Genomic DNA, 17424 nt, shown 5'->3' with positions numbered 1-17424 from the left:
CTATATTTGTGACGATTGCTCTCTCTAGTGGTGACTGGTTGTCATGACTGACTTTATTATCAACGTTTCTGTTTTACCCAACTGTGACCCCGTTTTATATACACCCTGTACCCTGTATTTTTGCCTTTGAATCCCAGCTCAGTTCATAAAGCTAAATGTAACCCGCAGCTGCTCACAGTCTCCAGGGCTCTTTCCAACACAGCAGGGGAGTTGCTTTTATTATTTAAATTTGTTTACACTGGAAAGAGACGCCTCATCATCATCACTCCAACACAAGTCCTCTGTCGGCAGCAGTCAGCAGCCCTGAACAGTTGGGCATTACAGTCAAGCAGGTTAAATAGGAGTGTGCAGAGGTCTCACACAATCAGCCATGCATTTCCCAAAGAATTTCAGACAAAGTTCACATCAAATCTCCTGGGGGGCGTTTTATTTTATAACCAGAACTTAAAAGCAAGGAGGTTTTGTTTTCTGTTTTTCAACCAAAAGATCAAAGCATACTGGAGACAGTTAAAACAGAGGTTTTAATCATTTTAATGAATGCAGTACAAAATTAATTGGAAGTATAAGTATACAACAGCACACCGTCCAAGCAATGTTTCTGTCCTGCTCTAATTTGTCATTACTTGTATGTGTTAGTTTACACAGGGTTTGGACAAAATGGAAACGTTTTGGCATACACTTTGGTGTAAAAGATGTCTCCATCACATTGATTATTAGTTTGTCAAGCAAATGCAGACCCTGAAATGTGTTGTGCAATATATGAGATGTGCATCTTCCTGTTGAAAGTCAGTTTCAGTCACAATGGGCAAGACAGCAGCTCTGACAGATTGAGGGCAGCGCTAGATTTGTAGGTGCTTTCTTATTTCTCAGAAGTGATGACTGTAAATAGACTATGGCTATCCACCCCAAAAAAAAGTCCAGGCAAAGTTTAATCAATTTCAGTTGCCAAGACATAGCTATCAATAGCTCAACCAATCAGCGCCATGAAAAAAACAATCATTAGCATTACCAACATGCACATTATGAGGAATAACATAACCCATGTCCATGCAAAGATTCAATAGAATTTTCATAACATACTATAGGTGGAAAGCTTCAGTTCAATAAAGTAATTGTGTGAAATGTACTTCTTATAAATTGCTAGCATCTATTTTCTATAGTTAATGTAAAACTAACAGAAACTAGCATATCAAATCCTACGTTTTTTCTTATTGTTCCAGACATCCTGTAACATTTGTAGTCTATAGTTGAACTCAGCCGTGAACATGTCATCCTGGCAGTAACAGTATTAAAATAACCTCTTACCCCTGAGTGGGTTGAGAAGGCCTTTCCTCTCCTGGGAGTTGTCAGCTTTGGCTCGAATGGGCGATGCAGGAGCGGTGTCTGTGCCAAAACCTACAGGGTTAGCAAAATAAGTCCTGGGGAGCAGAGGTCAAGCAGGGATGCTGCGGTTTCTGCTGAAATGTCACGTATGGATGTCCTTGCAATTCCCTGAGATCGTTCTCAGTAGCATTTGACAGTGTCAGCTGTGTGATCTAGCGACAGGGTGAGCAGACATGAACAAGCCTCTGGGGTTTAGCCCTGGAGGCAGCCTGGCTAAATGCTTCATCACCTGTCCTCCCATGCCGACCGGGCTCCCCTGGCTATCACCGACTGACCTCTGCTGATTGAGCTGGATTTATTTTCAAAGCTTGATAACTTGTGTTAGAATTACAGCTAACCCATTTCTGAAAGTAAAAAGGCAAATTACATTTTCCGCACGTTTACATACACAACACAACTCAACTGAGCCAAGCATAACACACTATTAAATTGAAATACAAAAGCAAAGCTGATTTACACTTTTTTGAAAACGAAACCATTGAGTAGGTTTCATTCACACCTTGTACCAAACGTCTATTTAAGTACAGCTTTTTCCAACTCACCTGTGTAGCCCTGGAACTTAATAGAGTCTCTTCAAATACCAGGACAGGGTACTTTATGTGGTGTCTCTCACAATACATGGATGTTCAAGAGCAGTTCTTCATGAGCCTTCTGTTTAATACTGTCACATTAGCTTGGAGGGATGCTGCTTTATGCTTCATGTTTCATTGTAATAACTAGATAAGTAACAATCCCAGCTCTTACTTGGTAGCTACTGTGCAATTACATGGAAATGGATTAATTACATTTGTTACCTGATGTACTTCATGTTGATACCACGGCAAAGGTCATTTCTGCGGGGCTGATTGAGAGCATGAAAATAAAACACAAATTTGTTATGTTGAGGCCTTGGCATTTATCTTGTGTATCCTGTAATGAGTCACTGTACATTTCCAGTTATTACTATGTTATAGAAGGTTGTATACCCTGTAATTTTAAGTGATATATTTTCAGCTTTGTTTAGCTCTGCTCTTACACCTTTCAGGGATGCCTGGTTTTGGAGAGAAAGCCATGGATAGTGACACAGATCCTAACCTGGCCCATCTGAACTCCACACACATGGGCCTGAACAGCAAGGTACAGTACACAGCTCCAGATTTCCTGAGCTATTGCCACAGTAAAGTTTTCTGTAAGGAAAGTAAATTGCTGATGTTACAGCACCAACAATAAACAACTTCGGTACACAGAGAAGTTTATTTGTAGTTTAAAAACTGTATATTTCTTTGGAGCAAAAGCTTGGTAAATCATTTTGTGCATAAACATTCATCTTTCTTGTTAAAATGCTGCACCCTGAAGTAAGCACTTCAGCTTTTTTAGGGTCCAACCACCATTTCATTCTCTATGGTAAAAAATATTGAGTGCTGTTACAAAAAAATAAGAACTCACAATATTATATAAAGTTTAAAGTAAAAATAAATGCATATTTTACATTGTGGATGGTTTGTAATTTAGAGTGGTAGATTGTTTATTGTGCACTATTCACAATGCTTTAAACTGTTCTAGACATTTTTTCTTCTTTTACAATGGTCTAGGCACTTTTCTTGAGTGGGTTTTGAAAAGATTTTGAAACAGGCTTTCTCATGGAAAATATATAATTTCTTATAAATAGCAAATGTGGAGTGATTCCTTATTGGATTCAGCTGAAAGATTTTAACATTTTTATTTCTCTTAAAAGGGCCCACACACAGACACCCATCCCCCTAACACACTGTTGCCTAATGCATTTTGCAAAGCCAGGCTTTATGAGGTTTCACTAAATAAAGATTAGTAAATGTTTAATGATAATTGATTGCAGTTTTAAACGGGCAGCTTCTCCTGATATAGATCACGTTCACTCAGGAGTCGTTTTTCTTCACAACCTTTCCGTGCCTCAGCGCTTTCTAAAGAGCTACTTTGTGAGCATGACTGAGAGCTGTCAGCATGGAATTAGAATTGACCTTAAATAGAGCATACACTGTTCTTTCAGAATACATTTTTTTCTTTAATTAACTCCTATTTGTTTTAGTTTTTAAAAGCAACAAATACTTTTAATTTTAGAAAACTAAAACCAAGCAACTAATTATAATATAATTCAAGGTCTCTCAAGCACTCTCAATCTGATAGTTTTGTAACATTAATATGAATGTTATTTCCTTTAAAATAAATAGGATTTGGAACATAAGAAAAGTTTGGGAACGAAAAAACGCCATTCAGCCCATCAAGGCTCTTCCCTTCTCTGCACACCATTCTTCCTAACTGGGGGGATCAAATTGAAAAGCACATAATCCAGTCTTTTAAAAAATGTTCCTAGTGTTTTAGATCCTACTACATCACCTGGTAGCATTTATGCATTTATAACTCAGTGTAAAAAAGTCTGTCCTACCTTGTTCTAAACTTACTTTTACTCAGCTTCCATGTATACCCTTCTTTATTAACTTTCAAGTCGTGTCTTCAGGTAACTTTATGTATTAACTTAATGATTTTCTACACTTCAATCAAGCCCTGTCGAGCCTTTCTTTCTTTTAGCCTGATTTAGACTGAATTCTTTGAACCTTTCTTCAGAGCTAATGTCATTAAGTCCTGAGATCAGCCTAGTTGCCCTTCTCTGTATAAGTGTTAATTAAAGAGCTTAGAAAACATGCTACTTGATTGACTGGTTAATTTACATTTTCTTTTCTCTTTGCATTTTTACATTTCTCGCGTTATTCTTTCAGCTGGGGGTTGTCATTTACTATTTAGTTAACACAAATAGCGCATGATTAGCAACTGTATCCCCCTGACCCCCATTCGTCATTTCTATTTTTTGTCAGGATGTCATTTCTCTTTTTCACAGAATCCGTTTCTACCTCACTTGTTTATTTTATAAATATGAATCTGCAGATCAAGTCAAAGGCACATCATTGAACCTTTCACACTTTCAAAGATTTGCCACAACCTGTTAGCAGTCCGTAATATTGACAGCTGACCACCTACACAACTACCTGTAATTGCTACCAAGGCTGCATTTAATTGTCCTTAATAAGGGAACTTTAATATTGTTATTGAATGAGGTAATGCGTAGACAGTGAAGAAAACGTATACTATAGAACCCTATGCTTGCGTGAATTCTTTGCACAGCTTTCACACAGTATGTATATTTGTCTTTTTCTGATCTGTGTTGAGTTTTACATTTCATACGGTATTTAAATATTGTTTTTACACTGTAACCTTGTAACACCTGTAAATCGCCTTGGATAAAGGTGTCTGCCAAATAATAATCTTTATTTTCCCTACTTAACAGAATGGCCCCTGTGGGTGGTCTAAACACACTCTTCAGTCACACGAAGGCCTGTTGAGTTCCACGACCTGTTAGAAAAAATCATTTAATTGAGAAGCCCTTGTTGGAACAGCAGTTGTAATATCAGTATACCAAATAGTCAAATATTTATTTTGAGACATATTTTCCGAATAGCTGTCAAAGTTGACCATGAAGCTGTGAATAATGTTTTTAACGTTCCTTTTTCTTTTTACAACAGAAGAATAAAATAATAAATGGGGGCCAAAACAAAACAGGTTTCAAGTCTGATGCTGGCAGCTCTGATTCAGAATTAGTAAGTATTGGTCCGTGTGCTCGCTGAATACAGAAATGTTAGAGACAACATGGACTTAATGGGCCTGTATTTTGAACTGTATCATTTTCAGTAAATTGTAGTGAGGTCTCGCTGAACAAAATATAAATGGATCATCATGAGTTCTTCTTGTCCCCAAGCTAGATTCAAGCCCATTTTCATAATTCACTATTGTACGTATAACAAAACATTGTTTAGTGTTTTTTTAATCTTTTTTTTTTCAAATATAGCCTATATTGTGCTTGATTGCATGTCTTTCTATTTATTCACTACCTTCTGTAGGACTCAAGCCTGGAGCAGGGAGGTAGAAATGAGGCTGATCATCTGGATGCTGATAAAAGCAAGCGCAAAGGTACAGTTAAGTTTCACTGTGAACCATGCAGTGAATCCGAGAGACACTGTGAACCATGCTGTGAATCTGAGAGTCAATGTGAACCATGCAGTGAATCCAAGAGTCACTGTGAACCATGGAGTGAGTCAGAGAGTAACTGTGAACCAATCAGTGAATCCGACAGTCACTGTGAACCATGCAGCGAATCCGAGAGTCACTTTGAACCATGCAGTGAATCAAAGAGTCACTGTGAACCATGCAGTGAATCCGAGAGTCACTGTGAACCATGCAGTGAATCAGAGAGTCATTGTGAACCATGCAGTGAATCCGAGAGTCACTGTGAACCACGGAGTGAATCCGAGAGTCAGTTTGAACCATGCAGTGAATCCGAGAGTCACTGTGAACCATGCAGTGAATCCGAGAGTCAATGTGAACCATGCAGTGAATCAGAGAGTCACTGTGAACCATGCAGTGAATCAAAGAGTCAATGTGAACCATGCAGTGAATCAGAGAGTCAATGTGAACCATGCAGTGAATCTGAGAGTCAATGTGAACCATGCAGTGAATCAGAGAGTCACTGTGAACCATGCAGTGAATCAGAGAGTCACTGTGAACCATGCAGTGAATCCGAGAGTCAATGTGAACCATGCAGTGAATCAGAGAGTCACTGTGAACCATGCAGTGAATCAGAGAGTCACTGTGAACCATGCAGAGAGTCTGAGAGCTTTGTTGCATGTTTGTAGGGTTAAACTTATTCACCTCTCTAACTACCAACCAGGTCAAGCCTGTTTAGTTTACTGAGAACTTACCAATCTCCAAGGTGGTATGACTGCAGATCATTGAAAAACAAGAGCTTACATTTACTACAGGATAACTGAGTGACAAACCACAGTTTGGTTTGACAGGTCGCTTTTCTCTGTTGTTCTTCAGCCTCAAAGCGAGCACTGAGAAGAGGCACATTACCTGACAGCAAGGATGAAGAATACCAACGCCACCTCCAGGGCACAGCCACCACAGCGGGGACCTCCAGTACCCATCCACTCCGAAGTTGCTCCCCATCCACAGGCAGAGGGAGGACAGGGCCTGGCACTTCACCATTAGAAAGCTGGAGACATCTGGAGTCCAGCACCACAGCTGGATCTCCTCCACAAAGAAGGCAAGTGGCATCAGATGATGCGGGTGCAGTAGGTAGGCTGAGGCGGGTGCAGTAGGTACGGTGAGGCGGGTGCAGTAGGTAGGCTGAGGCGGGTGCAGTAGGTACGGTGAGGCGGGTGCAGTAGGTAGGGCACATTGTAAACTAGTGGTGGAGGGTCTGTTTGGATTTTGTTTGGTTCATCTGCTGAACATTGAGCTACTAAGAAAAAGAAAATTAAACACGTATATTTTAATGCTTTTAGACTTTTTTCCGAGGTAGAGGGGATGTAGCCTGCCAAGAATAGTATGTTAACTAAGCCAAAAAGCCACAAGGGTTTCATTCTCTTTTGGCAAAACTAGTTCAACTTCTTATTCACTTCTACTGAGACTCCAATGCACTGTTAAGATGTTGTATGTCATACTGGAACACATTTTGCAAGAAACCTTAAGCCTTATGCCAAGACTTTGTAGTACAGTAAACATACCATCACAAAAGTGTTGTCTGTGTGTTTTTCTCAGCTCTTTATTTTACTGTATTTGCAGCATCACTGTCAATATATCCTTTAACATTATACTAACAAAATACAAAACTGAATTGCAAATACAACAGAGTAAACAAGCAAAGGGATAGCCAACATTTTTTGTTTGTGATTGTTCGGATGCTGCTACCTTCCTGGCCCACTCATTACACTAAGTATAAAAACCTGTTTTATATAAAAATCTGCTTTTATCTTGTTTGCACGTAAAGCGTCATTTAAACTCAGTGATCAAAAGCATTCCTGCCCCCATACGGGATGGGTTAAGACAATCTTAAAAACATCCACCGCATTCACTACTGTGATTTTCATAAATATTATGCCACTGACAGGCTAATATGTACATATATACCCTTGGGTAATTTCCCAGAAATAAAACGATATTAAATCAAGATTCTGTCAGCACACACCTATAAACTGAATTTAGTCCATGAACCTATACCCACTGGGATAAGGCACAGATGGATTTTTAGAGCATTTTTACAGCATTGCAGTTACCTTGGATTGCCTCATCCACCTTGGTTATCCTGAGATTACCACTAAAAATAAGTGGCAAATGCAATCAAGATATCCATGTACTGTAAAATGCACTCAAAATATAGGTTGACAACATCAACCTTTTAGCAATTTACAAAAATGAAGAATATACTAGTCCTGAATACACCTGCTTGAATACACTTTTTCAAAATGAACAGAGACTTTTTAAACAAATTTCCACTCAGGGTCCATCAAGCTAGGTTTATAAAAAAAAAAATTGAATATTTCATCTCAATACAAGAATGTTGTTTCTATTTTCTTTTAAGGAAAAACAGCAAATCTAAGAAGAAGATTTCGTCTCAGAGCAAAGACAGGCTCTCCAATGAAGCAGCAGGAGCAAAAGCTTCTGGGAAGGAGCAGATGACTGAGGAGGAGGAGGAGGAGGAGGAGAGATTCTTGAGTAAGCAGGCAGCAGGGCTCTACACTGGGAACGCTGGGAGTAGTACGGTAGGTTTCCATCTCACCACTGTCGAATGTAGTTCAGCTGAACTGGTTTTATAGATCTTCTTGGATAAACAGTCACAGATGTGGCTAGCACATTACAGCCCTCATAAAAGATTTTCCATTACTTTAAATATCTTTAGACAAAACTGTCTGTTTCAGGGGCTCCCGAGTTGTGCATCCAGTAAAAGCGCTCCACGTGGAGTGCAGGATATGCCCTATAGTCTGGGGATCGCAGGTTCGAGTCTAGGCTATGTCACAGCCGACCGTGACCAGGAGTTTCTAGGGGGTGGCGCACAATTGGCCTAGCTCTGCCCGGGTAGGGAGGGTTTAGGTCGGCTGGGGAATCCATCAGCGACCCCTGTCGCCGATAGGGAGCCTGTAGTTCTGCAGTGGAGCTGCCAGATCTGTGTTGTATAGGTCATAGGTCTGGTGGCCTCGCTGTGGATCCGCAGTGCGAAAAATGACAGATTGGCAGGAGCACGTTTCGGAGGACGCGTGTTCCAGCCTCCGTTCCCCGAGTTGGGGGGGGGGGTTTCGAGCAGTGAGCCAAGGATACAGATAACACTAAATTGGGGAGAAAACCGGGGTAAAAAATTGAAGACAAATAAATTTATAAAAAAAAAAAAAAAACTGTCTGTTTCAATATTGTTTGTCAAAATGTGTGTTTATGTAGTTTATGTAGTAATGTGTGTATTGCAGTACACCTGTACAATAAATCCAAGAGAATGCGTGGTATAAAAAAAATGTGATATGGCAGAGCATAATATGGTAAAGCACAGGAAATGCATAGCAAAAACATAGAAAAGCCATGGTAAACTGAATGACTGGAAATAACATACATTTTCACATGATTTGCTTGGAAATCTACAGTAAACTAAACTGAACCAGGGCAGTTTAATTTGCCAGTTGAAATGAAACATCTTCTGTCATCTTATGCGCCAATGCAACTAATTATTATCACAATTCATGATGTATATAAATAGGGTACATAAACTTGGGAGTGATGTTAAACACACATTTGCACAACAGCAGCCCAGTATTTAGTGGAGTAATGTGTTCCCCACCTGGTAAAGTCACTACTGAGAGGAGTGCCGGGGGAGTCATTGGGAGCTGACTGGTTGACAGTTTGTGCAAGCTGATTATCTTATCTGAGGGTCCAAAGGGAGCGTTGCATTGGCTTTTACAGTCCGTCAGGCAAGTGGGGGAAATCATTTGGGGAAACAGTGACCCCTACTGATCATCTTGGCATCATCCATTGCTCAGGCTTGGCAGGTGAAAAGACAGGATTGGCTTTACAGAGGGAATGAAGGTAGTATATCTTCACTCCAAAATCAGTTAGTGGGTTCCGAAAGAAAGAAAGTCTTAAAGTCTGCTGAAATTATGAATCCTCCACTGGTCTTTACGGTGATGTTTTGAAAAGTAAAAAAAAAAGTAGAAGGCGCTATCTGGGTTCTGAAGTGATTTGGAGCAATGAAACAGTGGCATTTCTGTGGTATCTTGTATATTTTGGATTGAAACTAGTCCGGAAACTTCCTTAGTCCTATTTACAACTGGCATCATTCAGCTGTCAAAATGAACGATTTCCAAACAGAAGATCCGTGGCCTTGTTTCGTGACATTTTACATTCTTGAATTCTGTGCTTAGCATCTTTCAATGAGGCAAGGCATGAAAATAAATAAGAGTGATATGGGCCTCAGTAGGCCTCAAGCTAAAGAGAACCAGGCTGATGATTAAACAAGGGTCTAATGAGTTTTCTTTTGTTTTTATTTTTATTTTTTTTAGAAAACAAGGGGAGGTAAAGGAGACAAAGGAAAGAAGAAACTGAAAAAGGGCTCTGAAAATGAAACTGGGGCTTCTTTAAAAAAGAACAAAAAATCTAAAGGAAGTGGGCTGGAGGGCCGTGCTGAGTTTGTCGTGGGTAAGGAATTTGATGATAATGTGGTTTGGGGAAAACTAAAACGAACGAAAAGTAGTGCAGCCAACTGTTTGTAAAGCCGAGGACAACTGGGGATTTTGTGTTGAAATCCCAGAACAGCCACTGATATATGTTGTAAACTTAGAAAGCACAGTGGCTCCGTTTTATTAAAATAATAAAGGGATAAGAATTAGGAGATGGAGAAAGCAGAATATATATATATATATATATATATATATATATATATATATATATATATATATATATATATATAAAAACAAAGCACTATAACCAAAGAGAATTGGACAAACTAATCCATTAAATTATTTTTTTTACAAACTTTTCCAAAAAAGCACACATGTTTATTTTGTTATTCTAAATCATTAACTTCATATGTCATCTTGATCTCTCCAGGGAAACCTCGAGAGAAACGAGCTGAAGGAAAAAGTGGCACAGCTTCCATCCTGAAAAAGAAACATCCAGACATGGTTCCGAACATCGTCATAGAGGAAGAGTCGGATGAGGAGTGTCTGTCTGAAGATGGGGTGGCGGGTGGGAAAAAGAGTCAAAGAAATGCTGGGAAAAAGAGCAGAAAAGCTGGTGAAGAGTATGCAGCAGAACATGGTGCAGATGTGGAATATGAAGAGGGGTTGTTTAGCTCAGAAGAACGGGGGTCCCATGAGAGGGACACTCCATCCAGCGAGAGAGGCACTCCAGTCTGCCATCTCTCTCAGCCCACTGGGGGCATGGCCACCTCCAAAACCTCCGTCATCATTCGGGTTGCCACAGGAATGGAACGCTGTGGGACAACAGATGTCTCAGACATGAATAGTGCGGTTGTAAGTAGAAAATAACTTGGTTGACTTCGGTTCTAGGATAAATCCCTACTGCAGCTCATTGAAGGTCAGTCAGCGTCCTCTGATCAAAGTCAATTTTTGACAAAGCTACCAGCTTTGAGATCACAGGGTGCCTGGCCAGTAGGGTCCACTGTAATACAGTAGCACAGAGCAAAGATTTTACTTCCCTAACCCGTGGAACCTCCAGAGCTAATGTGGTGCTACCTGTGGAATCCCCAGCGAAGATCGATAACTTTGCACAGCCACAGAGCAAATCTGTGCTCCCGACTGTATGACTCACCCTGTTGAACTATACAACTCCCAGCCATGCCTTTACCAGTACCCCTCGGGAACCCATATTAAATATATAACATTAGAGAATAATTTCTTTCGACCTTTGGACAGTTTAGACATTAACTGCAAAAAAGGGTTTACCAGAAAATCGAAAGAATGAGTGACTGCTCGTGTAACAAGAACCCTGGAACAACTTAAATAATGTTGGGGGGGCCTGAGGTTTGAGCTCATACAAAGTTTGTTTGTTTTCATGTTGGACACACTCTACATTTGCACTGTAAGGAATCTCAGTTTGACTTATGGGAAGTTTAGCTGTTGACATGATAGGATTTGACTCAAAAGTCGCTATTTGTAACTGATCCTAAATTCCAGAGACAACATTGATCCCTAGATTGCTGCTTACAGCTCTTTGGCTAATTGCATTAAATCTCAGTTCGGTTTTTCAAAGGCATTGTTGGGCCATCAAAGCAAGACACCAGGGCTCTGTGCCCCTTTATCTAAAACTCTCACAAGCACACATGGCATACTGTTTATTTCCATTAGTATTTCATATTAATGCTAAAGACACATTACTTGGTAAACATTTCATCTGCTGTATTGCCTTTATCCCATTTAAATGTTATTATATTAAAAGATGAAGTCCCTCATAAATTACATACTTTAAATAAAAAATCTCCTAAAGATTTTATTTAAATGTGTGTTTATGATAGTGATTGATTTCTCCACATCGCACTTTTACAGATGCTATTGACTGGGAGCCCAGTGAGCTCAGGCAGACACGTCCTGGCCTGGATTTTGTCCTCCAGAGTGTAAAAGGCAATTGTCTTGGTCGTGGGATCACAGAACCCCCACTGATATTCAGTTTTCTTGAGCTGTTGAGCTGAATTTCTGCAGTGAAGGAGGGTAATATGACATTCTAAAATGGGGAGAAAAACAGGAGCACACAACATTTACTATTTTAAAAAAGCAAGCCATTTTTAAGGGAGTTAAATTTATACTTCTCCACATTAACTGCCTTGTAAAATTTCCCAGGCTAACCTGTCACATATTTACGATTCAAAAATGTTATTTTTTTATCCTTACCTGACCAGCAATTGAACAAGGCAGAATAACCTTTTTTTTAATTTAGAATGACCAATTATTTTTGTATTTATTTTCCCCCAATTTGTAATGTCCAGTTATGTTTTGTCCCCTCACCGCAGCGAGACCCCACACAGCACAGATGTTCTGAGGGCGTATGATCAGCCTCTGATCTCACAAGCCTAAAGCCAGCATCGCTTTTATGTCAAGCAATCCAGAGCAGAGGTTGGCGTGCTGCCGATCCCGGAGAACAGAGATCAGTCCTGATTTTTATCCACTCTGAATATGCTCGGTCTGGCCAGTAGGGTTCTCTGTTGCGCGATGAGTTAAAAGAGTCCTTGCTGGTTTCCCATCCCCCACCCTGGGAGCGTCCCAGCCAATGTGACGCCCTCCTCTGGGTCCACAGCAAAGTTCAGTGTCTTTGCACAGCCTGGACGCAAACTGGCGCCATCCAAGCAGTATGACTCATCCTGCACTCCCCTCAGCAGTGCTTTAACTGCACGAGCCACTCGGGACACCACCATTTTCCGTTCTGTCAAAAAAATAGTATAAATAATGACACAAACCCCCTTGGCTTTTATTTTCTTATAATGGACTCCCGAGTCCTGTGTGACGGCTGTCTGATGATGTCGCTTGCAGGGCAGCAGTGAGACTGGGTCTTCAGTGCGCTCAGCCCGGGACCAGCTCCAAGCAGAGCGGGCAGAGAACCGACGACAGGGAGTGGACCGGAAGAGACGGGAGCGAGAGGAGCAGAAGAAGAGGGAGCAGGAGCAGCAGGAGAGGGAGGAGATGATGAGACAGGAGCTGGAGGAGGAGCAGCAGTGCAGAGCCCAGGAGATCAAGTAGGGCAGGCAGGCAGGCACCACAAATACAATCAATTACTGCAGCAAACTGTATTAAAACATTTTTTTAGTCTGGTACACAAACGTTATTGTTCGTGTGGTTTTAACTTCTCTTTTCTTTATCTTTATCTATATATTCTTGCCTAGCTTTTACCATGGAATGCCACAGTAAAGTTTAGAAAATCTGATTTTTTTAAAAAAGACAATTAGGCAAAAAATAAATAAATTTATGCCTGCCAGTGTAGATAAACATCTGTTATATGAACCCCTTTACCTGGTCCCTTTAAACCTGCTCATGCCAGGCATTCAGTAGTGCAGTTTGTATATGACATTGTTTAGGCTCACTGGATTTTGCCAACTTCACAGTTTACATGGTGGCTCTGTTTTTCCCTCCACAATGTTGCTCAGCATATTTTTCTGTTTATTGTAACACAAGCAATTTTTTTCTGTTATATAAATAAGGATATGCCATGACTTTTTTGAAAAGCAGTGAGTCGCTGACCCTAGGTTTTTTTGGCAAACATTTCCCGCTTAGATTTATATTTATAAATGTGGATTTAAAAATTCTGTGGCAGTTCTTACATACAGTATGTTGACTGTGGTGCTGTCCTGCCGTGCTACTTAAGTTCATTTGAAATATGTGCGAACAGCGCCTTCTGGTGGTGGTACTGTATTCTCCTGTGTGAGGCCAAAAGTTCATGTCCCAGTCTCCACAGACACATAAAATATGTGCCCAAAGAGCCCTGTAAATGGCAGAGATCTAAAAGCACCAGTTTAGAGGCCCACATTCCACAGCAACTTGCACAGCATTACTTTGACAAGTTAATCCTATTAGTGCTACTGGAATCTGAAGGGAAGGGAATGGGGATTATATGAAGTGTTAAAATTATTGCTCAGTTCCTATAAGTAGCACCATTTTTTGGTCTCTATCCTTCACCAGATAATTCAACTGCCAGTGTATTTTTGTTTAAGGACCCATATGCACTGATCATGTCTGTCTGTCTGTATGTCTCACTTTGCATTGATAAACTGCTGATTTTATACAAATTTAACAAATATTTACAATACCTGATTATGAGGACCACCCGTACTTATGTATACTGATGAACAAAAGAAACGCAACACTCCGGTCTAATGGATTTAATCAAATATTTTAAACATAGATATCAAACAGAATCACAGAAAATGTGAACAAAAATACAGATCAGAGAATCATGACAAGATTTCATTATGAAACTTGACACACTGTCAAAATAAAAACATTGCAAAGTTAGTATCAAGTGTGACCTCCCTGAGCATTAACACAATCCACAATTGGATCAGGAGAAAAGGCTGGTCCTGGGTAGACCTATTTATACAGATTCTTAATCAACTCATTTTGGCAATTAGAACTCAACTCATATACCAAACAATGAGCACCTGGCGTTTTTTTTTAAATCACATGACTTGAACTTAGTATTTTGTTATCCCAAGGAACAATACTACTCAAACAATCAACAAACCTCTCTGCTCACTATTTAAAATGTAAATAACATTATGCATGTACCCAATGAGCTATTGATGTAGAACTTAGACTGTTGCGTTTTCATTGTGCATCAGTATATTTGCTAGTTACACATCTCATAAGGTTCTTCTATTTCTAGGCAGAAAATGTCAGCTAATTTTTCTCATATTTAGTTTTGTGTCCTGAGTTCTAAAGCTGTATATAATCTATAAGGAGATCAATGATGACAAACGTACAGTTTCTATAGAAGCAACAATGAATCAATTAGGAAGTCTATCATTTTCCATCCCCAGTTTGAGCCTGTAGGTGGCTCGGAGCTGACACAGTGCTGTTCGTTGTGGTTGGTGTGCAGGTTGAAGAAGCAGCAGCAGGAAGAGGAGAGGCGGCAGCAGGAGGAGGAGGAGAGGAGCAGGCTGAAGAGAGAGCAGGCAGAGCGGGAGAGACAGCGCAAGCAGCAGGAGGACTACCGCAGGAAACTGCAGCAGCTGCAGAGGAACCGACAACAGATAGAGGCTGAGAGAGCAGGTACCCACGCTGACAGGGGCACTGGAACTAGGGTTGCTGGGGGTGAGGCAGCCTTCGTCATATACAGGGGTTCCAGCACCTCTACACGCTGACCAGCAGAGGGCAGCAGGAAAAGGCCATTAGAAAGTCTCATGAGCTTTGGCTCTTAACCAGTCTTCAATGGCAATGCATTGGTTCTGCACTTAAGGGACAGAAAGAGGGCAGCCACAGTGGTATTACCTATTGGTGGAATGGTCATATTTTAATGTACCAACAAGATCAAAGTGGTACAAACTAATACAAAATGATCATCAGTTGCAGTAATCTATCAAATACATTGTGAACATGATTTTGAAATTAAACAAGCACACTTGGCTGCTGCCTTCTTCAGAGTAATGGTACTTGCAGATACTATTAATATTTTTTTTAGTGGATCTTTCAAAGAAATACATACTGTAGTTCATCTGTTACTTCAAAAACTTCATCATAACTTCAGAGTTAAAACTATATGTCAAATAGACAAACATTTGGGCTAATTAATTAATCTGAAGAAGGATTTGGCATTTGAATTCTAGTCTTCAACCATAACTTCAAACCACTCAATCAAAAGGTACTTAAACGTTTGGTTTCCCAGATCCCGATTCGTACCACCAAATGTTACTGTAGGTAAAGTGGTCCAACATTAGTGCTCATCGAGGTCAGTGGAACGAGCTGATAAGAAGACAAAGGTTTCAGCCTGTGCCTTGATCTGTGTCCACTGATAAAAGCAGTAGCCAAAATTGTTGTCTGTTTGACTTGCCTCTGAGTTTCTAGTGAGTGTTGTGAATGCTGTATTGCGCAGCGGAGACTGAGCGTAGGCAAAGAGAGGAGGAGCAGAGGCAGGTGGAGGAGCAGAGGCTGCTGCTGGAGATGGACGAGAGCGAGAGGCAGGAGTACCTGAGGCGCAAGAAGGAGGAAGAGCAGCAGAAGAGGCAGGAGATGGAGGAGAGGCAGAGGCAAGCCGAGAATCAGGCCAGGAGGGGGCTGACCGAGGCTCGGTGGCAGGCAGAGCTGTTCACCAGGTAAAACTAACATACTGAGTTAGCAATGAGGCCATTACTATTACTTTTCTGCATTCAATGTGTGTGCAATCAGATACAGTCAAGCAGGACTTGGTGGATTGTGCACCATCTAGTGGTAGGAAAAAGTAAATGTAATACATAGCACTGTAAGCATGGGAGCTGTTCAGATATAGGAACGCACGTGTCAACAAAACCTAATTGGAGTCAATAAAGTACGTTCTACTGAAATTGACAAATACAGCTGTAAAGCTGTTCAAACGCATGCAAACATTGTACAATTGTAACGTAGTATTTAAGGCAACAACGTTCAGCCAAGACTCTTTGATAACCAAGGATTTGAGTCTGCAATGCCAAGAATAACGGGCTGTTGTTTGTTTGTGACAGGGAGAGGGCTATCCTGGAGCAGAACCTCCGCTTTCAAAGAGGCCTGCTGAGCGAGGCAGAGGGGCTGGAGAGGATGCAGGACCTCTCCCGGCCCTGGGTCTACTCCTACTTCCAGCTACTGGAGATGCTGGGGCTGCAGGCCACCCCAGAGGGAGTGCCGGAGGAGGCATGAACCTGGACCAGCATCCTGCTGCGATACCATATACCAAAACTGGGGCAGCAGAGTGGTCTCACTGATCTGCATCTCTTGTCTGGTTTAAACCTGTCTTCTACTTAGTTATTCTGGAGGAAGCAGTTTAATTCCCTCCAACATGCACACATTTTTGTGTTACAATTTCTAGTACGGTTACAAAGTACAGTTCCAAAATATTTATTCAGATTTAGTAACCCAGATATGCTAAATGATCATATTTTAATTGCTATTTATTGTCAGAGGCACTGGGAATGTACTTTGTTTGGGACAGACTTCTTTTTTTATTAAAAAGGAAACTATATTTTGCAGACCTCTGTATTATTGCCTTTGCTACATACAGTTGTAATTAAAAGTTTACATACCCCAATAGAAATTTATAATTTTTAGCAATTTCTAAAAAACTAATTATTTTAGGGCAAATCTTTTGTGGATGAGGTTAAAAAAAAGTTACAAGAAATAGAATAATCTACGATTATTTGAGCAATTTTTTTGCAAAACTCCAAAAATTCTAATTCAAAAGTATTCATACCCGTTCACGCTATGATAGTATTGTCTACAAGGTGCTAGAAATTTTAATATGATAATGCAGAAGTTAATTCTAAAAAAGGTCTAGAAAATGCTGGATTGTAGGTGAACATTCTTAAGAGTATAAAAGGGTTAGGCATAGGATGATTGCTGTCATTACCAATAAGTCAATATGGGGAAAAAGTAAAGAGGTTTTGTGGAGTGATGAAACAAAAAATCAAGCTATTTGGTCACACTGACAGTCAAGTTTGGAGAAAGTCTAGTAAGGCGTACAAAGAAAAGAACACCATATCCA

General features: G+C 40.4%; 1 protein-coding gene across 1 annotated transcript in view; it reads left to right on the top strand.

The window, feature by feature from the left end:
- LOC121321936 (uncharacterized protein KIAA2012-like) overlaps positions 1–17000 on the top strand; it is a 42679-nt gene extending 25679 nt beyond the window's left edge. Inside the window, exons 14-24 of the mRNA XM_041261326.1 lie at positions 2408–2499; positions 4917–4991; positions 5292–5361; positions 6271–6496; positions 7814–7994; positions 9774–9909; positions 10321–10745; positions 12756–12958; positions 14701–14987; positions 15808–16027; positions 16412–17000. Of these exons, the coding sequence (XP_041117260.1) occupies positions 2408–2499; positions 4917–4991; positions 5292–5361; positions 6271–6496; positions 7814–7994; positions 9774–9909; positions 10321–10745; positions 12756–12958; positions 14701–14987; positions 15808–16027; positions 16412–16583 (2087 nt within the window). The 3' untranslated portion in view covers positions 16584–17000. The remainder of the gene's footprint in view (positions 1–2407; positions 2500–4916; positions 4992–5291; positions 5362–6270; positions 6497–7813; positions 7995–9773; positions 9910–10320; positions 10746–12755; positions 12959–14700; positions 14988–15807; positions 16028–16411) is intronic.
- Positions 17001–17424: the final 424 nt, after the last annotated feature.

This window comes from Polyodon spathula, chromosome 10 (genome assembly GCF_017654505.1).
Source record: "Polyodon spathula isolate WHYD16114869_AA chromosome 10, ASM1765450v1, whole genome shotgun sequence".
Taxonomy (NCBI): Eukaryota; Metazoa; Chordata; class Actinopteri; order Acipenseriformes; family Polyodontidae; genus Polyodon; species Polyodon spathula.
This window is presented reverse-complemented; position numbering and strand designations above follow the sequence as displayed.